The 22,218-nt window shown below is 40.2% G+C and overlaps 2 protein-coding genes across 3 annotated transcripts in view; both read right to left on the bottom strand.

Moving 5' to 3' along the window:
- The window catches only part of LOC134205565 (probable serine/threonine-protein kinase DDB_G0282963), a 599,905-nt gene that overhangs the window by 289,564 nt on the left and 288,123 nt on the right, over positions 1-22,218 (bottom strand). The gene's annotated exons all lie outside the window — the stretch shown is intronic.
- LOC134206789 (uncharacterized) lies at positions 1,843-2,256 on the bottom strand. Its single transcript, XM_062682512.1, has one exon. It carries the CDS (start codon positions 2,254-2,256, stop codon positions 1,843-1,845), a length of 414 nt encoding a protein of 137 aa, XP_062538496.1.

The raw sequence follows: 22,218 nt of genomic DNA, 5'->3' as shown, positions 1-22,218 counted from the left end.
CGTCCTGGCGGTTTCCATTTTTTACTGTAATTAAGCCTCATTTATATAATAATTGTTTATACAGCCCATTATCGCATATTTGTAACATTTGCATTTTGGTTGATTTTACAAATCCACCTCACAAGCTCAATAATTTCCAGCTTACCACAGATAAGCAAGATAGTAATGCAACGTACACACCAGTCAAGCAGTTCGACAAACATTGACTCCGCCCCCACGAAAACGCTTCGGTTGCTGCTTTGTTTGAACGTGTGTGAAGTTGTTCGAACAACCATTTGACAGTTGGCGGCTCGGTTGGAAAAAATTAAAACGGTTTGATTTTGGTTTGAGTTGTCGGGGGTGGAGTCAAGGTTCGCCGAACATGTTTGAGCATTTGTAGTGAAGTTGCACAAACCCCCATATATTTTTTGATGGTTGGTACTCGAGTTGGTGCTTCGGTCGTTCGTGTGTGATATTGTTGGTCGAATAAATTGATTGTTCGTATCGCTGTTGGTAAAACTGGATGGATGTTTGAATAAACGAGAGGTGGAGTTAATGTTAGTCAAACTGCTTGACCGTGTGTACGTTCCATAAAGCGTATTTTACTGTTGTGGGATAAGATGCAGTAAATTGAGCTCTCTGAACGTGTCACGGGATTTTTTTACAAAATGAATAAAAATGCGAGTGTTACAAATATGCAATCATGGACAGTATAGTCTACTTACAATTTAGGAATGTTTGATGGTCAAGAAGCACCAGATTATATAGCTCGTCTCTCTGAATTACTTTCTCAACAAAATCGAAAAAATGACAGTTTGGTAATACGTTCAGTCAAAAAGATGGTTAAGAACATTCGATGAGAAAAACTTTAGGTAAAAAGCGTATATAAAACACCATGGGTTGCCAAAGCTTCTATCAAACGTTAGGTTTTAGATTGATTCTATAGCTTTTACGTACACTTAGTATTACGAGAAAGGCAAAAATGTAAGCTTTTTATACATATACTGTATTAAAATATGTACTACAATATTGTGAGACTCGGCACGCTGTATTTTATACAACACTCACGAGAAAACATCACTCGCGCTACACAGCACGAACGAACCTGCGTAAGCGTTCCAGGACCGTGCGCATGCTGAACGGTAAAATCAAATTTATTACGAGAATTTCTATCCTGATGAAGACCTTGTTTGCTTCAGATTTTTGCTACACTAAGGCCATCACTAACTTGCCCGAACATCATTCCGTCGGAAATGCCAATTGGACGAATACATTTTTCAAATCTTCATTTGTGTGAATTTTGAAAAGGGTTTCGCTTTCGCTCGGGTAATTTAGATTGACATAAATCCAAAGTGCTCCAATTCCGTTTTTGCTGAGGGAGCTCAAGAGTTAATCAAAAGTTTCACTTAACACAAAGATACTGGAATAGTTGGCTTATGACTGATAAAGTCTTCAGGTCAGTCTTCAAAGCTTCCAGCTAGAGATAAATGGCCAGCAACCCACATAAGGTATATAATACTAACCGAATTCACTTCCTAAATTTGGGAAAGAGATCCAACGGACGGCAGATCCATCCATAAAACGTGAAAGAGAGAAAATAAGAGGCTATTCGGTACGACGACTAAACTAATGATGGTGGATTTTACGGGTGATGTGTTCGTGCTTCTGTTTCGTCCCTTTGTCAGTTACGTAGCCAGTGACCGACCTCAAAAAGGTGGTGGGGAACTCATTGGTGCATTCCTAAACATTCTCCCCCACCCTGAAATTTGTAGAATTTTTGAAAGAAAAAAAACCTCTCGGAACACGGGTGGACGACAGTTTCCATTGAGCCGGAGGGGAATTTTCGTCCTCCAGGACCACGAGTTACCCAGCGGTGATCTCAACTGGTGGTTTCCAACGCTTTGTCCGGCTCTGTAGTAGCGACAAGTACTCCGTTCTACACCTACGCCAAAATGCCTGTACCCTTTGTTGAATCACCTGTAATTGGGTCAGTCGATTCGTTGGGAGGTGTAGAAGATCCGGATCTGGTAGCTTGCGGAGCGATGTTCCAATTAAAAAATGACCAGGTGTAAGTGGTTCGAAGTCATTCGGATCGTCCGACATCTCCGTAATAGGCCTGGAATTCAGACAAGCCTTCACCTGCACCAGAAGAGTGTTGAAGTCCTCGATCGTCGCAAGGTTATCACCGATAACTTTCAGGATGTGGATTTTTGCTGATCGCACTGCTGTCTCCCATAGGCCTCCAAAATAGGGAGCAGCAGGGGGTTTGATTGCCATTGTATGCCGTCCTGAGCACTGTCTTGGCTGACCCTGTCCTGGTGATGCTTACTGTGAAGTAGATCGAAAAACTGCAGCAAAAGATTTCTTTCCCCAACGATATTTGTGTCATTGTCTGAATACACATCAGAACAATAGCCTCTTCTTCCAATGAACCTTCGGAATGCCTGAATGAAACTATTGGTCGAAAGGTCGGATACTAATTCCAGGTGAACCGATTTTGTGTACATGCAGACGAAGAGTGCAAAATATCCTTTCACTGCGGGTCTCCGGGGTCCTGGGCGGATATGGACGGGGCCGGAACATTCGACGCTGGTTTTGGAAAATGGCCTTGTGACTGTGACTCTTGCCGTAGGCAGCTCTCCCATGAATTGCTGGACCGCGGTTGGCTTTACTCGAAAGCAGCGTTGGCAATTATGGACAACATTCCTTATCACACTGAGCCCCCCTAGACGCCAGTATTTCTGCTGGATTGCTGCCAGTAGCAATTGAGGCCCTGCGTGGAGCAGGCGCTGGTGATAATGTTGGATTAGCATTCTGGTGAACAGATGACGAGCAGGTAGGACCATGGGGTTTTTGGCGTTATCCGACTCCTGTGAGTGACCCAATCTCCCGCCGACTCGAATTACATTGTCCTTTGACAATTTCGGATCGATCCATCGTAGTGATGATTGATATTGGCTTCTTCAGAGAAAAAGATTGCCATTCGCTCGGGAATTCTTCCTGTTGAAGTTTGCGTATAATAGTGATTTCGGCTTCATCCAACTCCTTCACTGTTAGAAAACCGGTCGACTTCGGATCCTCCTTCCGCAGTTTTCGAATCAAACGCTGCCAGATTGCTGTTCACCTTAGCACATCTATGTACGATGGGAACTTGGATATATACCAGCCCACAAAACCTTCGGGCTTTTCATTAGCACAATGTACTGTTGAACGAAACTCTGCTTCAACATCTTGTGCAACGGGAGTTGCTGATGAACTTGGCTAATCTTCTTTCGTCTTCTTGAGCCATGGTGGGCCTTCCCACCATAGTGTACAAGTATGGATTTGATCGGGTCCAATACCTCGGGATATTAAGTCCGCTGGATTGTCAACTCCAGCAACATGGTTCCAGGAATATTGTTCGGTAATTCGTTGGATCTTGGCTACACGATTGCCAACGAATGTTGCCAACGTTGAAGGATTTACCTTAATTCATTGGAGAGTGCAAGTTGAGTCGAACCAGAAGAACACCTCCATTGGAACCTTGATCGACTCTAGGATTTCCTCTGCCAATGGATTAACAACATTCGTTGGCAATTGTGTGGCCAAGATCCAACGAATTACCGAGCAATATTCCTGGAACCATGTTGCCGGAGTAGACAATCCGGTGGACCGGATAGTATGAAGAACGTCAAAGACGATACATAGAATACACTGTCCGGAGACGAGCCAGCCTAGGGCTGATAGTCTCCTTAATAAAGATACTAAAAAAAGGATACACTGTGAAAAACGCATAATGTCAATCCAGGTGACAATTTGTCACTTGTCATAAGTCGAGTGAATACCCGGCAGGTTTTCGTGAGGGCCGATCAACGACGGATCAGATGTTTAGCATGCGGATGATAAATTCCGGGAGTACAACTTGCAGACTCACCATCTGTTCCTTGATTTCAAAGCAGCGTACGATTCAGTGAAAAGAAACGAGCAGTGGCAGATAATGACCGAACAAGGTTTCCCGGCGAAACTGATTAGACTGATACGTGCAACGCTGGATGGCTCGAAATCAAGTATTCGGATTGCAGATGAATTGTCAACCTCGTTTGTTAACTTAGACGGATTGAAGCAGGGTGATGCACTTTCGAATTCAACATTGCACTCGAGGGCGCTGTTAGGAGATCTGGCGTGCAGAGGAACGGCACTATCGTCACATGGTCACATATGCTCCTGGGCTGGGCTTTCCACAGCAGTAGTGTAGGCTTTTGTCCCATTAAAGAGGGAGACGGTGAGGATTGGCTTAACCATTAACTCTACCAAGGTAGAGATAGAGGAAGACCTAGTGGTGTTGGTGCTAAGGTAGTGCTCGATGGGGATGTGTTTGAAGTTGTTGAAGAATTTGTTTACCTTGGAGCACTTGTGACATGTGACAATGGCGTTTCCCGTGAAGGGAAAAGACGTATTGCTGCTGCGAATAGGGCCTTTTACGTATTACGTAACCAGCTTAGGTACCGCAGCATGCAGACGGAAACGAAATTTGCTCTATACAAAACTCTGATTCTATCAGTGGCCCTTTATGGGCATGAAGCATGGACGTTAAAAGAGGCCGACTGGAGAGCTTTCGAGGTTTTCGAGCGAAAAGTGCTGCGTACAATACTCGGAGGGAAACTAGAAAATGGTATGTGGCGCAGACGCATGAATCATGAGCTGTATCAAGTATATAATGAAGAAAATATTGTGAATCGTATATAATATCCAGCTTTTTACGAGACGGTGCCATAATGCTTTGAATCACCCCTGTGTCCACTATAATTTTTATAAATGGATCCTAGCAATCTGAGACTTGTTCTGTTTTCGAAAATAATATTAAAATGTCATAATATTACTCGCAATGCCTCTGGAACATGGTTCAATATTTCATCGCTAAAATTTCTCTAAAATACATAATTATAATTTTTATTTCTTTTAGGTTTGCACGACAGGTATGTGCAGTATTCATGTGAATTATATCCACGGTTTTGGCATACTGACCTTCCCAGCATCGTTTTCCATGGAACAAAGACACGCATGTTTCATAATAAAACATTTTTGCGGCATCATTTTGATAAATTTATCAGTTTTGATTGATCATTATGTGTTTCTTCGGACCTCCGAAGAAGAAATCTTGTGTTAAATTATTGCTGTTTCCGATCTTTTGACCTTATAGCTGACCTTTGAATGTTTATCGATAAAAATGATTAATAAAGATCGATGAAAAGATTTGAAAGATCCGTCTACTCCTGGGTAATTGTTCCCAAAGGTTGTTAGGGAGTAAGGCCATTGGGAAACGGTATAATCATTAGAATTTTAGCATCAAATCCAATATACATAAATTACCGAAGGGCGGTCAAACATTTTCCTAAAATCCATTAAAAAATGTATGGAGAAATTGTACTATGAGGGTAGATGGGAATGGAAAACCGAAAAAAACATCAAAATAACACAGTATCGGGCGGGTAAATCCAAGCCTTCATCGTGAGTATTTCCGAAAGTTTTGAAATCTTCAAAAAAATAAAATCATAGGTGTTTTTTTAAAAACCAGAAGCAAATGAATCCTCGAAAGTGTGTTCTACTTTTTTCAAGTAAACATATTTTGATGACAGATACGACAGATCTGTAGGTAGACTCTAATTCATGGCTACCAAGATATTATTAAAAATTATGTACACAGCACATGTCAAATTCAATTCACCCCTTGTATATTTATGGCTAGCGTAAAAAGCTGGATATAATAATATATTATAAAATACGTATAATACGTATATAATACGGTAGTCTTCAGTGGACTGGTCCCTTAGTGTGAATGTCGGAAGAAAGACCGACGATTATGGAGCTCTACAAAACGCCACGCATAGGTGTATCGAAGCTGTAGCCAACCAGGGGTGGCATTGTGCATCTCGATTCGAACGTAATTCTATCGAGTCTAACATGTTTGGCATTACGGCTTTCGATTCGATCTCGAAAACGACTCATCGTTCGAGTATGCTCGAGGAGGTACAAGAATAACGAGATGTTTAGGCATTATGGAGACTCGATAGCACACTGAAAATCACTCGTCACCTTTATAGCTTTCAAATGTTGTTCGAGAGTCATTTCTTGCTGAAAGTTTTTCATTATATTTGTTATTATTTCTCTACGGGAAGAGCATAAATGTTCCATTATTGTATCTTGAAGGAAAGAATGTCATTAGTATACCTACTTTTATAGTTTCCAGACAATATGCAATCTCTAATTATCCCGAAATCCTCGTAAAAACGACTTCAACTTAAATCGTTTTTTTTTTGCAGTTTTCACGTATTTCTTGACGATTTCGGTAAACCGCGTGAAAAATCTATGGGGAAAATCTGCGTAAAAACGTATATATTCCAAAATCTACGTAAAAATAGTTGAGTTAAATAAAAAAAAACGCGCAAGAGATGACCCAAGTGCATCTAACTAAAACACATGGAAACATCAAAGTAATTTACACACTCAGTTTTAATTTCTGCAGCTCGGCAAAAATCCGCACAGCCTTGCGCCAGCAAAATAAATAACTGATATTCCGGCAAAAATAGCGTTTGTTAGCTGATTTTCGGCAAATTATTTGCTGATTATCAGCAATTTTGACAGAAATCTCGGCAAAAAACATGTTTGCTGGAGCACGGCTGTGCGATTCTCGGTAAAAGTTCAACATTTTGCTGAGATCCCGGTAAAAAAAATAAGTGTGTATTATCGAATCCTTTTTTAGCTTACAATTATTTAGCTCAAAATTGGATCTGTGGCATAAACTCGAATAAATATAATAAATGCTAAAGCATTCGATGAGTTTGATTGCTCTACGCATGCGGTCGCGTGTACTCAGACGAATAATGACGGTGGAAGACCGACACTTGATTACAATTAGAGCAATCAAACTAAACAAATGCTTTAGCAAAGCCATGCACAGCCAAGACATTTAACAAAAACAAAATGGTTTTCGTACGGCCGAGTTGCCAAATAATAAAACTTATAATTTGTGTCGTAACTATATCTCAATTTATAAAACATTTCGTATCGGCATAATGTTTTAATCGGTTTCAACTGCTCAATAAATAATATTGCTTTTATAGTCATTGAGCACGATTTGCTTGTTTATAAATTAACTGCCAATTCATGCCATGAGATATGCCTTTCCAACAGGCAACATTCTACACGCAGATGAAATTACTCTTATTCTTTTTGTTTACTCACATTCGCAATGCGCTGAAGGTTGTCTCTCCAGCGGGCAGCATGATAAACACGGAGACAGCTATCTCTTATTCTCTCTGTTTACATTTCGTTTGACAGAACATACTCGATTGAGCTAGTACAGCACCATTCGAAATCTTGTACTGCGACTGAATCTAGTCGAACGAAATACATAATGCCGCAATTTTTTCGAAACGAATGCAAAAACGTACGAATCGAGTGATTCGATTCGAGATGCGCAATGTCGCCCCAGGTATTAATTTCCTACTCAGATTTCTCATTTCACAATCCTCACTATTTACAATAAGAAGCGATAAATTTGAAATAAGAAGTGGGAAGTGACACATGACACGAGCTCCCTTCTCACGTCTCACTCCCAATTTTTGACTTCTCATTTCTCACTTCTCAATGTGCAATTTCACACACACACTTTTCACAGTGAGAAAAAAGAATTGATAACTGAGATGTCTTACTTCTCATCTTCTTATCTAACCAACTATCTCTTTTCCGTGGCGCTCACGGAGATGCAGTGGATTCCTCAGTCTCTTGTAACAATAAGTGTAGAGCTAATGTTTATTTCCTTATCCCAAATTGACTGTGAAGGCGTGGCCTGTATCGTTTATTGATCTTCAACAAGCCGCTACAAATATTGATGAAAAATTATGTCCTCCTAACTGGTCTCCGAAAGGTCAAGAAGGGATAGAAAAAAAATGATAAAATGAAAAAAATATATATATATACATATCAAGGAAAAAAATTCGGATTGGTTGACAAACAGTTTATAAAAACAAAACTTCTACGGAAATTTTATTGTTACGCCAACAAATTGTTATTTTTGATGAAAAAAATCCAAGCAGGGAGACACATTTTTTAAAATATTTGTATCGGTCTTGTTGAACTTCTTAAGCATGTTTTCTAATTCCAAGATGGCTTCTCAATTGGTCAGCTGTGCATTTTTGTTGTTTCTCGGACAATCGCGACTAGCAACTACGAAGTGCCGTTAAAGCCATTACGTTAATTAGTTTCTGTGTAAATGTATTTATTTTGAGTTACGATTTTGCTTTTAGTTGTTTGTTTGCTTGTTGTTATTCATCTGGATCCCTTGAAAGGAGAACCTCTCCACTGGGATTCTGTTATGTTATGAAACTTTAATTGGTAATATGTACATAGTTGTTTATCTTCTAAGCTTTGAAATTCAAATTATTCAAATATCTTTGCTTTCTCCTTGCCAATTAATAAACTGAGATAGTTGCGTCCATTTACAGGAAAAACTAGAGCTTCTTGGTGTGGGAGAGAGGGCCATTGAAAAAAGTGTATAGTCAATCAATCAATTCGAATTGAACGTTTATTCGTAAGGGTTGTAAATTCGAAAATCGTTGGCCGAAAATGTCATTTGGGCGTAAGGAATGCACGGCCAAACTGGTAGTTCTGTCGAGAAGTCGTTTCCTCAACAGGCCATTTGGTGAAAATGGTTATTTGGCCGAAAATGACATAAAGCGGAAAAAATCGTTTAACCAAAAATGCTGTTTTGCCAAAATGGTCGTTTAACAGAAAATAGGCGATGAGGCGTCTTACTTCTCACTTTTCAGTTAGTACTTTTCACTTCTCATTTCTTATTACATACTTACTTTTCACCACTCAACACATCGTTATTCAGATCACACCTTATACATTACGACATTCATGGTCATTCGGTCAAATTACATTTCCGATCATGTGGCTTGTTTGAGCAAACGACATTTTCGGTCAGTTGACCAATTCTGCCAATTATATTTTCTACCGAACACCTTTTTCAGCTACAGTCACTCTCAAAATTGAGCGTACAGTATGGATTAGTTGACTACATTCGAAAATTTCAAAGGAAATTAAATAGTTAGCTCGGTTGTTTTTAATGCATTTCAATATTCATCCCTTCCTCCAATGTATACGTACATAAAATTGTTGAAATTGTTTCTCTAAAGTTCATTTATTTGAAAATAATCTCAAAATACGCCTATTAGATGTGACAAAATTGAGCGTACAGCGAATTTTTCTCTATAAAATTTCTTATTATAAACATGATTAATGTATTTTAATATTGTTTTTCATGATTATATTTATAATAATAAACATCCGCTACTTGAACATTCAATGTTTTGAAATTAAACCATGTTTTGGTCAAAATGGCGAACAAGTGAGAAGTAAGAACATTGCTTTTTAACAATTCAATGCCTGTGGGCAAAATAAATGCTTTAATTTGTATGGTTCACCGGCATCGTATCTTATATATGATAGATAATCGAAATCGAGCGAGACATACGATTAATTTGTCAAAATTCAGTCGGTAAATGATGAAAACAGATGTAAACATACAGAGAAAACGACAAATGTTAGGAATGACATAATTCAAATTTAGTTTTTCTTTAACTTAAATTTGTTTTAAAGCTCGATTATTGTCTCAGGTCTTTCATTAAGAGTAATATTATTAAATCCAATAATTCACAGTCAAATTCTAAAAGTACAAGGTGCATGTTAAGGTACCGAACATAAAAACAGCTTTTCAACCCCGTAGAGCACTTCTGATTAAATATTGTAAATATAGCCTCAAATCGTAATTTCATAATTAAATTTGGATTAAACTCCACGGTCTGTTACCATAAGGGATGCAATTGGATGATTTCCATGTGGCGAGTAAAAATAAACTTTTTTAAGAGTTTGGCAGCTTATTTTATGATATCTTGGTGAATTTAAATGATTCAACCAAATTTGTTCCTACGGTGACTGAGTCTTCAAATATGAAATGACATCTTATAATGTATCCGTGTGCTGCTCTTTTAGTAATATTATTATTAATGAGTGTCCTGAGCTTATAAGCTACCTATACATCGACTTTTAAATAAAGTTATACTTAATTTGAAATATGCCGTTCCCAACATTTGTCGTTTTCTTTGTATGTTTACATCTGTTTTCATTATTTACCGACTGAATTTTCCCAAATTTATCGTATGTCTCGCTCGAATTCGATTGTCTATCATATATAAGACACGATGCCGGTGAAATCCATATCATAAAGCATCTATTTTGCCCAGCAGCATTGAATTGTTAAATAGCATTGTTTATACATCTTACTTGTTCGCCATTTTGATTAAAACATGGTTTAATTTCAAAACATTGAATGTTTAAGTAGCGGATGTTTATTATTATAAATATAATCATGAAAAAACAATTCTAAAATACATTAATCGTGTTCATAATAAGAAATTTTATAGAAAAACATTAGCTGTACGCTCAATTTTGTAACATCTAATAGGCGTATTTTGAGATTATTTTCAAATAAATGAACTTTAGAGAAACAATTTCAACCATTTTATGTACGCATACATTGAAGGAAGGGATGAATATTGAAATGCATTAAAAACAACCGAGCCAACAATTAAATTTCCTTTGGAATTTTCGAATATATTCATCTAATCCATGCTGTACGCTCAATTTTGAGAGTGACTGTAAATGTCTTGCTCGTTGAAACGACATTGTCGTCCAAACGACTTTCGGCCTAATTGGCTAATATAGCCAAACAACTTTTGGTCTAGTGGCCTTCGGGCAAACGGCTTTCGGACTTATGACTTTCGGCCAGCCGGCTCTTACCTCATTTAGTCTATGCAAAATAATTTTTACAAATTTCACACCGACGATCTTTTTACTTAAGGCCTGGTTGTTTTTGATGTTGAACGTCTTCTAGCTGTGAGTGAACATCCTAATAAGGTTTCTTCTCGCATTAACAGGTCCGTACGTAGAAGGATTCCAGGAGGTGAACCAGCCTTGGGCTAAAAGCCTCCACCATAAAGATAATAATAATAAGTTTCGTACCGTCGTCGGGGGTGACAATGGGTCAAATGGGGGTGTGAATGGGTCACTGTTTCAACTACTTAGAATGCTTGTAGAATGGATTGAATGTATATGAGGGCAAGAAGACTGAAATATAAGAGACCTTTTTGAACGATTTTGCTCTACGACCTCCAGGCTGCGGGTAAGAGCGATGACCCATTCTCACCCCCCAGACCCATTGTCACCCCCGATGGCGGTACGCATTTTTACGGGGTTTCACTTCTGATGAATCGCTCTTGCTTTGGGGGTTACGAAAGGGAATTCTACCAATATTTGTGAAAAAAAAACGTTTCGTTGAGAATTGCAAAACAATTTTGAGAAGCCGTTGATTATTGGAATTTCGAATATAACTCTCGTATGCTGAATAGAATTCTGGGACTTCAAACAATTCACGCCAGAAATGCTATATTTAAATCATTTAACATAAGCTTTCAAAGCGTAATGCCTGTACGTACAGCGTAAACAAACTAGGACAGTACTAATATCAATATTAACTAAGGACCTTTTCATCTTAAACGAGTTTATCTTTTCAGCGATTAAATTTACGGCTTATCTACCGGTGCTTGAGCAAGTAAAAAGTTCACTTTCACGACTCGGTAGTTATCCCATGGTTCAGCAGTAACTCTGTGCAGCCTACACCGAGCATCATTTGTGATGTGGTGGGCTCGATTTCCACCCGCCCTCCATCCACGGATGGTCACGATGGTCACCACAAGTACCCTGAAGAGCATAAAGCCCAAAAAAATGTGCAACACGCCAAAGGCAGCTGACCAGCCAACCGGCTCAGGGTCATCCAACGGTGATTTATTCTTGACCGTTGGCGGCTTCGTCGTCCACGTTCAGTAGGCAAAAAAAATGGAATCTGAATCAGCTTGCTATCCGATGCGATAGTTGCAGCAGCAGGACAGGAGTAGTAGCATAAGAGGCTTTTCTCGTCGTTTTGTCGTCTAAATGAGGACACACGAACCGGGGACTCTTCTGGCAGTTGTCCGTTGCACGAGGATAGAAGATGAAACGCCGTAAAACAGAGTACTAACCGAGCATATTCTATGGCATGTTCAACCCACCTTTCGGGATTTCGCTAGGTGCCGGGGAATGAGTAGCTTATCGTCTCGTCAGAAGGTGTGTATGTGGACGTGGAAGCTCGCGTGAGGTGGAAATCGCCTGCCTGGAGGCAGGACCCGGAGAGGAAAGTTTTGCAACCTAGCCGCAAATGCTTATAAAAAGTTAATGTGGCACTTAATTTATGTCGGGTTGAGGACAAAAACGGCAAAATTCTTCTCAATCGAGGTTGTAAAACGATGGCGCTCGTTGCTGCGGCGGTGCGAGCCGTTCGGGCTTCTTGGCTTGCACGGTGTCAGAGACCGTGAGCGAGCGCGCAGAATGGATGATTGCGGTCAACGGAGCAGGTCACGTGACGGGTGAGATATAGGTCGGGACATGCCACTGCCACCGCCGCCGACTGTTACGACACTGGAAATAAAGATAACAATTGCAAAAGGGTACGCAATTACTGCACATTCACAGCTCCCGAGAGTGGGTCTTTAATGTTTTCACCGGAGTTAATGGCTGTTTGCGGGATGTAATCCCAAAGCAAATGTAAGATTTGATTGTCGCGTTGTGGTTGGGAATAATCAGGCGAGAAACTTCGACTAACCAAACAGAATTTTCCTCTGAATTGGATTTCGAACTGGAAGACTAAGTTTCAGTCTCAAGCTCAAGTGGTTGGAAAAATTGCAAAATTGTTTGAAATACGTTAAGAATAATGTTAAATGATTCCACTGATCAAATAAACAATGGTATTAGCAAACAAGTGACCTTCGAATGAGAAAAGCTGTGTTTCATTCGATCCATCATCTAGTGCTGCCGAATATTTACAACCCTGTTTGCATAAAATCTTAACAGCTAACTTTTTCCATGATCATTTGTTCAGACTTCTATATATCTTACTACTATATCTGCTCTGAAATTCTCATTCAGGATTTCTTGTGAGGTTCAATAATAGCAATCAACTGAAAAAATTTGCGATGTTATGTCCTAATCTAAATGAATCAGATATCTTTCGAAGAACTAAGATTTTTATTGGTCAGGTCTTAAAGGAGGTCCACGAAAAGGAAGTGCTTTCGATAGGCATCCATTTGGAAGGAATATTCTATTCTGTGCAATGCTTCAACAAAACTTGTAAAACATTTTTTTTTGCTTTTGAACATTTGATTACCTACAATGTCACAAGGTTGGAATATTTCATAATAATAGTTCCCAATTTTCAAAATATCATCGCTAAGAACGAGTGTTATTTCTGTTGAATTATCAGGAAAAATATAATATTCGATTCGATTGATGACAAGATTCATGTTCATGGTGATTGGGGGAAGGAAGCGTGTTTTCTAGAGAAATCTGCATCAGAGACCTTCGCAATCATAGTATTGACATCTTGTCAATGGAAGGTGCTCAGGATGATCAGTCCATTTCCATATCTGGCATTTTGCTTTTCTAAGGTTCTCGATGTTGTTAGCATTCATTGTTGTCGGCGCACCGCAAATGGTAAACCAAACGAACCCTTGCAATAGCAAACACAAACAACCTTGCGGCGAACGATGAGCACTGTCGTAGGGACAGTTTCCAGCCATTCTTCTATCCGTATCTGCTCAGCAAGATGACATCGGCATAGAGAATAGAAATCTCGGTTATCTTGTTATTTCTTTTTCATACTTTTTCCTCGAGATTAAAAGTGATGGCAGGAGACCTCATGAATCGAAATGCTATAACGAAGTTTCCCATCCAGTTCACGTACCAACGAAGCAGGGCCTAAGATAGGACTAAACTCTGGAAAGGCAGCCCAAACCCGACCTGCTCATCCCCAACCCGCATGGAAAGAAAGAAAACTGAACTCATTGAGTCGTGACACCTCACGCAATTCCACCTTGTCATCACCTGTTTCCCTTCTGCGAAACCGCTTCCCCACTTATTCTTCTTCTTGACGAGAACGACAAAGTGAAAGGTATGTCATTATGTGTAATCATTTACGTTTTTCAAACCACTACCGACCCTTATCCGGCTTCTGGAACTCCCGGAAAGTGGCGGCAGAAGGAGGATTCCCCCCGGCAGATAACAAGATTTTTCCTCCTTGAACCGTCAACAAGATGTGCGTCAAGAATCCTTCTCCGGTGCACTAACGGAGTGAAGTGAACTGAACATGAGGGAAAAAATCGAAAGTTACGTCAAGTGAGTCAAAAGATAACGTTTAAGAGTTGGCTTGAGACTGTCGCTCCTCCACTGATCGTGGCGGTTGGTTGGCTGGCTGGTTGACTGTAAGCTGAGTTGCTGTTTGCCATTGCATTGCCCCGACTCGAAACGAGATGGGATTTACGAAAAAGAAAAACTTGTTCCTTGTGACAAGAAGGAACAACTTTTCCGTCCGTTTCGCCGAAGCTCAAGGTACCTACCAGTGCGTCGCAACCTGCTCTTAATCGGAGTCGGAAGGGGATGCGATATCATTCGATCATCGACACCATATGCAATTATGAACAGAAGTTCAAATAATTTCTCATCTGGAATTACGGATATTACTCAAATAATAAACATAGTTTTTAAAATATAAACTCTAGTAATTATTATCACTGTTAGAATTTATTGTTTCCTTTGATCTTGTTGGTGTGGTATGAAAAAAAGTTCGATGTTCTTCTTAAATGCACGGGAACGTCGAGATTCACAATGAGCTGAAATTCATGGAAATTCATATCTAATAAACAAAACCTAAATATTATTGGACATCATCACACACCCCTACAACGTAGAGTCGTGACTGGAACCAATCCCTTGAGAGGTGCTCCCGATATCAGCATGGAGAGGAAAGAAAAAGCGAACTGAAAACGATAACAACAACCAAGGCACAAACCACACACCACCGCGGAAGAAAAGTCTCAGCAGTGCTTCCAAGTCGTTGCCATCGTCGTCGTCGTCGTCATCTTCATCGTTACATCGCCTCCACTTGGCTGCGCGGTGCCGACAGGGTAGAAATGCGCTTTAAAATGTTTTTGTCAGTTTATACATTTTTTGTTGTTCATTCTTGTGAGCCCAACTTTACCTCTACTTGCCAGAACTTGATATTGCTGCTGTGCATTTCTCTTCTCGCAAAGTTGTTATCTAATGGGTTGGATGGAAATACGATGGAGGAAATGTGCGTTAGTTTTACAGGGAAAATGTTTTTCTTGTGGTTTTATGAGGGCATAAAGTATGTCACTGGAATATACTTTTTTTAGGAAGTCGTTCGTTGCTTTGCGGTACCAAATTGCATCAATTTAAAGGAATTCATACCAATTTAAAATTTAATATGATGAATCATGTCTTTTTTGTAATTCATATTAGCTTAAGATTGACATATGATACAAGTTAGTTTTATTATAAGTTTTTATCTTAAGTATCACGCCACTGCGGAGAAAGAAAAAAGGATATTTCAGGGGTAATTGAAATTCAATAGAAAGTACATACATAAGGTTATGTGGGCGCCCTCCTTAGCCTAGCCTTGAGATGCGCGGCTATAAAGCAAGACCATGCTGAGGGTGGCTGGGTTCGATTCCCGGTGCCGGTCTAGGCAATTTTCGATTTGGAAATTGTCTCGACTTTCCTGGGCATAAAAGTATCATCGTGTTAGTCTCATGATATACGAATGCAAAAATGGTAACTTAGCTTAGAAACCTCACGGTGAATATCTGTGGAAGTGCTGAATGAACACTAAGCAGCGAGGCGGCAATGTTCCAGTGGGGAATGTAATGCCAATATGAAGAAGAAGAAGAAGAAGGAAGGGGGCCCGGGTCATGCCCCATGTACAACCAGTACAACTAGTAGATAGAGTGACCACAACAAAATGCAGCTTACATAGGTTGGAATAGAGATTACGACACATGCATGGTCATTTTTAGTTTGGTAAAAATAGGTTTGTAAATATCAAGTGCTGGATAGTTTGTAGCATCTACCGTATTATATGTCATATTGTATAAACTAAAATATTGGAGTGTTCTATTGAACTCGATCATTACCTGGATTGTTGTTGGAAGTTTGTTAGATTACAGAGGACCATATTAATAGGGGCTTATGACACTCCTCCGTTTTCTTTCCCTATTCACTTCCTTTTCCGCCAGGTAAATGATGACAAAGGCCAGTAAAGGCGATGGCACAAAACTCCCATATCGAGGGGAACGTGGCTCCTGAGCCTACTTTCTGATACCTGACACCTGATAAATCAACAATTTTTGTACATTTGAGGCCCTCTGAATATTATCAGCGCCGGGGCTCTCTTCCGGCTAAAGGACGAAAATGGTTTGGCTGAAAATGTTGTTTGACTGAAAACGACATACGGTCGAATGGGTTAATGATAATACGGCCAAAAATGTCGTTTAGCCGAACAGGACATTTGGCCGAAAGTGCCGTTTGCCGACATGGTCGTTTGGGAGAAAGGGTCATTTGGTCGAACGGGACATATGTTGGAATATGTCATTAATAAACAGGTCTTGTGGCCGACCCGTTCTTCTTTGTTTTTTAAAAGAGAGTCAGAACCGCCGTCTTCGACCAGAGGGAGCACAGACTGAACACTTAACATCTAGCATTAGACGACGGACAGGACATTTACAACACAACACCCAGTGGACCAGTGTATAATTTTCCGATTTATTAAAAGTTTTCTCCTTAACAGGGCGGTAGTCAAACCCACACTTCACAGCACATGCATCTTGTACGAAATTCTCAAAGAATTAATTGGTACTTTTATAAAACATTCAACGAAATGTTTTGGAAATATTTTTCAGGAAATACTATGGAAACTCTTATATTTCTTCGGAATGTCCAAGGCAAGTTCTGAGGACGTCTACAAATTTTAATCGGCGTGGAAAATTGTAAATCAGCGGCGTGATGTGTTTGAAATGACGGCGCACTTGCTATGGAAAATGTCGGCGACGTGTCGCAGCGGCACATGTTAGTTGATTGGTATACAGTACCTGATAAAACCAGTCCATGGAGTGGCGATGCCTCTTCTGTATCTTCTATTAGTAAACGGCCAAGTACAGAGAAATCCATTGAGTCAAGCTACACCAGTATGCTCTGTTTGATCTGTTTATTATTTACCTGTAAAGATGTAAGAGAATTTAAAAGAATTAGTGAATGTTTAATATTCATATTTTTTAAATATTTTTATTAAGAAGACTTTCAAGTCGACAATTAACATTAAAACAGGGTAGGGGTCAATATGTCTCAACTGAGTAAATGCATTTCAACTCATGTTCCAGACGACAAACACAAAACGAGTTTCAAACATAGTAAAGGCCGGAAACAGAATATGTATGAGCCTTATCCTGCTGATCAAATTTTTCATCAATTCAAAACCGACAACAAACGCCATTATGCTTTTCTCATATTTCATCTTTGAATTAAATTTTGATAAAGGAGTAAAATTCGCCCGGGAAACTTCTTAGAAACGCGCGTTTTTGGGATACAAAACAAAAAAAACTAAAACATTGCTGAAACTCTTTTGTTGCGACGACACTCCTCGTGGCGATAACGTTACGGATTGAAGCACACCTAACGTGTAAAAGTGTCGGTCGAAGAGAAAACGTCATCGAGGTAGAACCGTTGGATGGTTGAGTTGGAATAGACTGGGAGCTTGAGCTTGAGCTTGAGCTTGATTGACTGCTCGTAGTTGCTACTCCATTATGACCAGATCAGCTGTTCTTGCACAGGGAACCAACAGATGTTTGCTTGGGACTAACTCACATCTTCAATGTACAAGTACTGGTGATCTCATTTGTTAGGTCATACTGGCGCCTGCCACGTCAGAATGCAAGTCAATGTAGGGAAGGAGGAGGAAATGATGAATATACCTCTGCACTTGCCACGAGTTCATGCGGAATTTGTTGGAATTTTTGGGTTAGGTTCGAGAGGCAGAGGTCCGTCTTGGTTAACGAGCTGCCAATGTGATAGATAGGAGAAAGCAACTGATGGAATTTCTAATTGGATGTTTGGAAACGCGCCTTATAGTTCATTTCCAATTCTAGCAGATTACTGTTAGAATACTCAAATTGAAGGTATAGGAATAGTAATGGAAACGGTATGGAAGTCCATTTCCAGTTCTAGCGATTGCTAGAACATGAGAAATAAAGAGAAAGATACAAAGTAAGAGAATGGAACGGACCCTAGGATTGAACCCACGACCTCCTGCGTATGAGGCAGAAGCAGTAGCCATATGACTACCAAGTCCGCCTCAAAACAAGAGAGATCACGCACTGAACTGATTAATTTTATTACCGGCCGCGCAATGCAGAACACAATAGTTCGTCCGACCACGCGATCGTTCCGCTGTCCGAAACAAGAGAGATCACGCACTGAACTGATTAATTTTATTACCGGCCGCGCAATGCAGAACACAATAGTTCGTCCGACCACGCGATCGTTCCGCTGTCCGAAACAAGAGAGATCACGCACTGAACTCGGTTGAGTTGGAATAGACTGGGAGTTATATAAAACTCGAGAAGCAGAACCTACGTTACGCACATCCGACGACTTCATGATCAGGTTAGTAACCGCTGCAAGTGAGGTAACACTTGAACTACCATTCGAATCAGCATCAAGCAGACCAGCAGCCGAATTCCGGTCAAAAAATCTCTTGTAAGAAAAGAGATTCTCGAAGAGATTTTCAAAATTTTCTTATTTTGGAATTCCGACGAAAGTGTGGAAGAAATTTTTTGACAGATGAAAAAGAAAACGAGAATTTAAATTTCTTCCAACTTGCGGTGGGAGAAATTTGATAAGAGATTTTTCTGGGATGAAATTTGACGCCATAATTGAGTATTCAATCCCATAATGTGTGTAATAATGTGAAAAATGTTCTCGGTTCCCTGGGTATGCATCCATTGTACTTAATAAACACTCAAAATACATACTCAAGCAATGGCAAGCATAGAAAAGCTTTCAATAAATAATTGTGGAAATGCTAATAGAACGCCAAGTTCAAAATAAGACCAAGTTCCAGATGGAATGTAGAGCCATTGAGAAAGAAGAAGAATCGTGTTTGAGCTAAAGCTAAGCTAAAGCTAAGCTAAAGCTAAGCTAAAGCTAAGCTAAAGCTAAGCTAAAGCTAAGCTAAAGCTAAGCTAAGCTAAAGCTGCTGAGCTAAAGCTGCTAAAGCTAAGCTAAAGCTAAGCTTAAAGTTGGAGCTAAAGCTGGGTTAAAGTTAAGCTAAAGCTAAAGTAAGCTCTAAAGCTTGTTGGGCTGAGCTAAAGCTAAAGCTCTCAGCTGTGGGTTAAGCTAAAGCTAAGCTAAAGCTGTTAAAGCTGGGCTAAAGCTGGGCTCAGCTGGCTGGGCTAAAGCTAAAGTGCTAAGCTAGCTAAAGCTGCTAAAGCTAAGCTAAAGCTAAAGCTAAGCTAAAGCTAAGCTAAAGTTGCTTAAAGCTTGCCTAAGCTAAGCTGCTAAGCTAAGCTAAAGCTAAGCTAAAGCCTGCTTAAAGCTGTTGCCTGCTAAGCTAAAGCTAAGCTCAAAGCTAAGCTGCTAAAGCTAAGCTAAAGCTAAGCTAAAGCTAAGCTAAAGCTAAGCTAAAGCTAAGCTAAAGCTAAGGCAGAAGCTAAGAAGAAGTATGAGGCAGAAGCAGTAGCCATATGACTACCAAGTCCGCCTCAAAACAAGAGAGATCACGCACTGAACTGATTAATTTTATTACCGGCCGCGCAATGCAGAGCACAATAGTTCGTCCGACCACGCGATCGTTCCGCTGTCCGAAACAAGAGAGATCACGCACTGAACTGATTAATTTTATTACCGGCCGCGCAATGCAGAACACAATAGTTCGTCCGACCACGCGATCGTTCCGCTGTCCGAAACAAGAGAGATCACGCACTGAACTCGGTTGAGTTGGAATAGACTGGGAGTTATATAAAACTCGAGAAGCAGAACCTACGTTACGCACATCCGACGACTTCATGATCAGGTTAGTAACCGCTGCAAGTGAGGTAACACTTGAACTACCATTCGAATCAGCATCAAGCAGACCAGCAGCCGAATTCCGGTCAAAAAATCTCTTGTAAGAAAAGAGATTCTCGAAGAGATTTTCAAAATTTTCTTATTTTGGAATTCCGACGAAAGTGTGGAAGAAATTTTTTGACAGATGAAAAGAAAACGAGAATTTAAATTTCTTCCAACTTGCGGTGGGAGAAATTTGATAAGAGATTTTTCTGGGATGAAATTTGACGCCATAATTGAGTATTCAATCCCATAATGTGTGTAATAATGTGAAAAATGTTCTCGGTTCCCTGGGTATGCATCCATTGTACTTAATAAACACTCAAAATACATACTCAAGCAATGGCAAGCATAGAAAAGCTTTCAATAAATAATTGTGGAAATGCTAATAGAACGCCAAGTTCAAAATAAGACCAAGTTCCAGATGGAATGTAGAGCCATTGAGAAAGAAGAAGAATCGTGTTTGAGCTAAAGCTAAGCTAAAGCTAAGCTAAAGCTAAGCTAAAGCTAAGCTAAAGCTAAGCTTAAAGCTAAAGCTGTTAAGCTAAAGCTAAGCTAAAGCTAAGCTAAAGCTGTTAAAGCTGTTAAAGTTAAGCTAAAGCTAAGCTAAAGCTAAGCTAAAGCTAAGCTTAAAGTTAAGCTAAAGCAGCTAAAGTTAAGCTGTTAAAGTTGCTTAAAGCTAAGCTAAAGCTAAGCTAGCTAAAGCTAAGCTAAAGCTGTTTAAAGTTGTTAAAGCCTAAAGCTGTTGTGTTGTTAAAGCTAAGCCTAAAGGTTAAAGCTAAGCTCAGCTAAGCTAAAGCTAAGCTAAAGCTGGGCTCAGCCTCTCAGCCGCTCAGCCTGGGCCCAGCTCGCCTGCCCCAGCCTAAGCCGTGCTCAGCCTTGCTCAGCCTGTTGCTCAGCTCACCAGCCTGGCCAGTTCCAGCCTGTGCCTGGCTCAGTCCCAGCTCAGCCTCCTCAGCCTGGGCTCAGCCACCAGCCTAAAGCTCAGCTGGGCTCAGCCTCTGCTCAGCCTCTCAGCCTGCTCAGTTGCCTGCTCAGCTCAAAGCTCAGCCGCCTCGCTCAGCCTGCTCAGCCTAAGCTCAGCCTGCCTGGGCTCAGCTCTGCTCAAAGCCTGCCTCAGCTCTGCTCAGCCTCTCAAAGCTGTTGCTCAGCTCAAAGCCTGCTCAACTGGGCCTGTTAAAGCCTTGTCAGCTAAGCCAGCCTGCTTCAAAGCTTGCTAAAGCCTGTAAAGCTCAAGCCTAAAGCTTGTTAAAGCCAGCTTAACAGTTGTTTAGCTAAAGCTAAGCTAAAGCTAAGCTAAAGCTAAGCTAAGCCAAATGCTAATGGTTCGGTGTATTCGAGGTAATAAAGTTAGAGCATTCGTTATTTTCAGACAGTTGGAAATCACAACAATGTTGCTGTTACTGCATATTTCCATCACTAGATTGAATATTTGTCTTTTTTTTCCTTCATTATTTCGGTAACAATAAGCGAAAGCAAGTTTTATATTCGATATGAGGATGTTTTGAGCAATCGGTATGCAAATAATTGTCAAAAGACATCTAGTGGAAAATTTGTGAACTAATATTTTTCTTCGCAAGAAATTTTAGTTTTTTCTTTCTCTTCAGTCTATCGGAATACGGTATGAAGAGAAGAAATTTTTGGAAAGAGAAAGAGAATTTAAAAATCTCTATTTATAGAGAAATGTTTCAGTTCTTTCTTAAAGCTTCGGAATTCGGCTGCAGGTCGAAATAGGCAAATAGAACGAATCCAAATTCAAAGCCATTTTTCGGACACGACTTACTCTGGGAATCGGAAACCAGTAAAATTCTGCGTGGAGTGCGAACGAGAAGGACATCGAGTAGCTAATTGCTACACGTTCAAAGCGATGAGTGCTGATGAGCGTTGGTAGTTTGTGCAGCAAAAGGAACTCTACAGAACCTGTCCTTATAGCCATGGAAAATGGCCGTGCAAATCATGGCAGGGTTGCGAGCACGAAGGTTGTTGTTTTAAACATCATTCGTTGCTTCACCCGTTGTCAACTTAACATTCAGTAAACGTGTCTTCTATAACGTAATCTCTTCCTGAGCTTCTTCTTCTCCTTCTTCTTCTTCTTCTTCTTCTTCTTACTGGGATTACATCCCCACACTGGGACAGAGCCGCCTCGCAGCTTAG

Source organism: Armigeres subalbatus, chromosome 1 (assembly GCF_024139115.2).
Source record: "Armigeres subalbatus isolate Guangzhou_Male chromosome 1, GZ_Asu_2, whole genome shotgun sequence".
Lineage (NCBI taxonomy): Eukaryota > Metazoa > Arthropoda > Insecta > Diptera > Culicidae > Armigeres > Armigeres subalbatus.
This window is presented reverse-complemented; position numbering and strand designations above follow the sequence as displayed.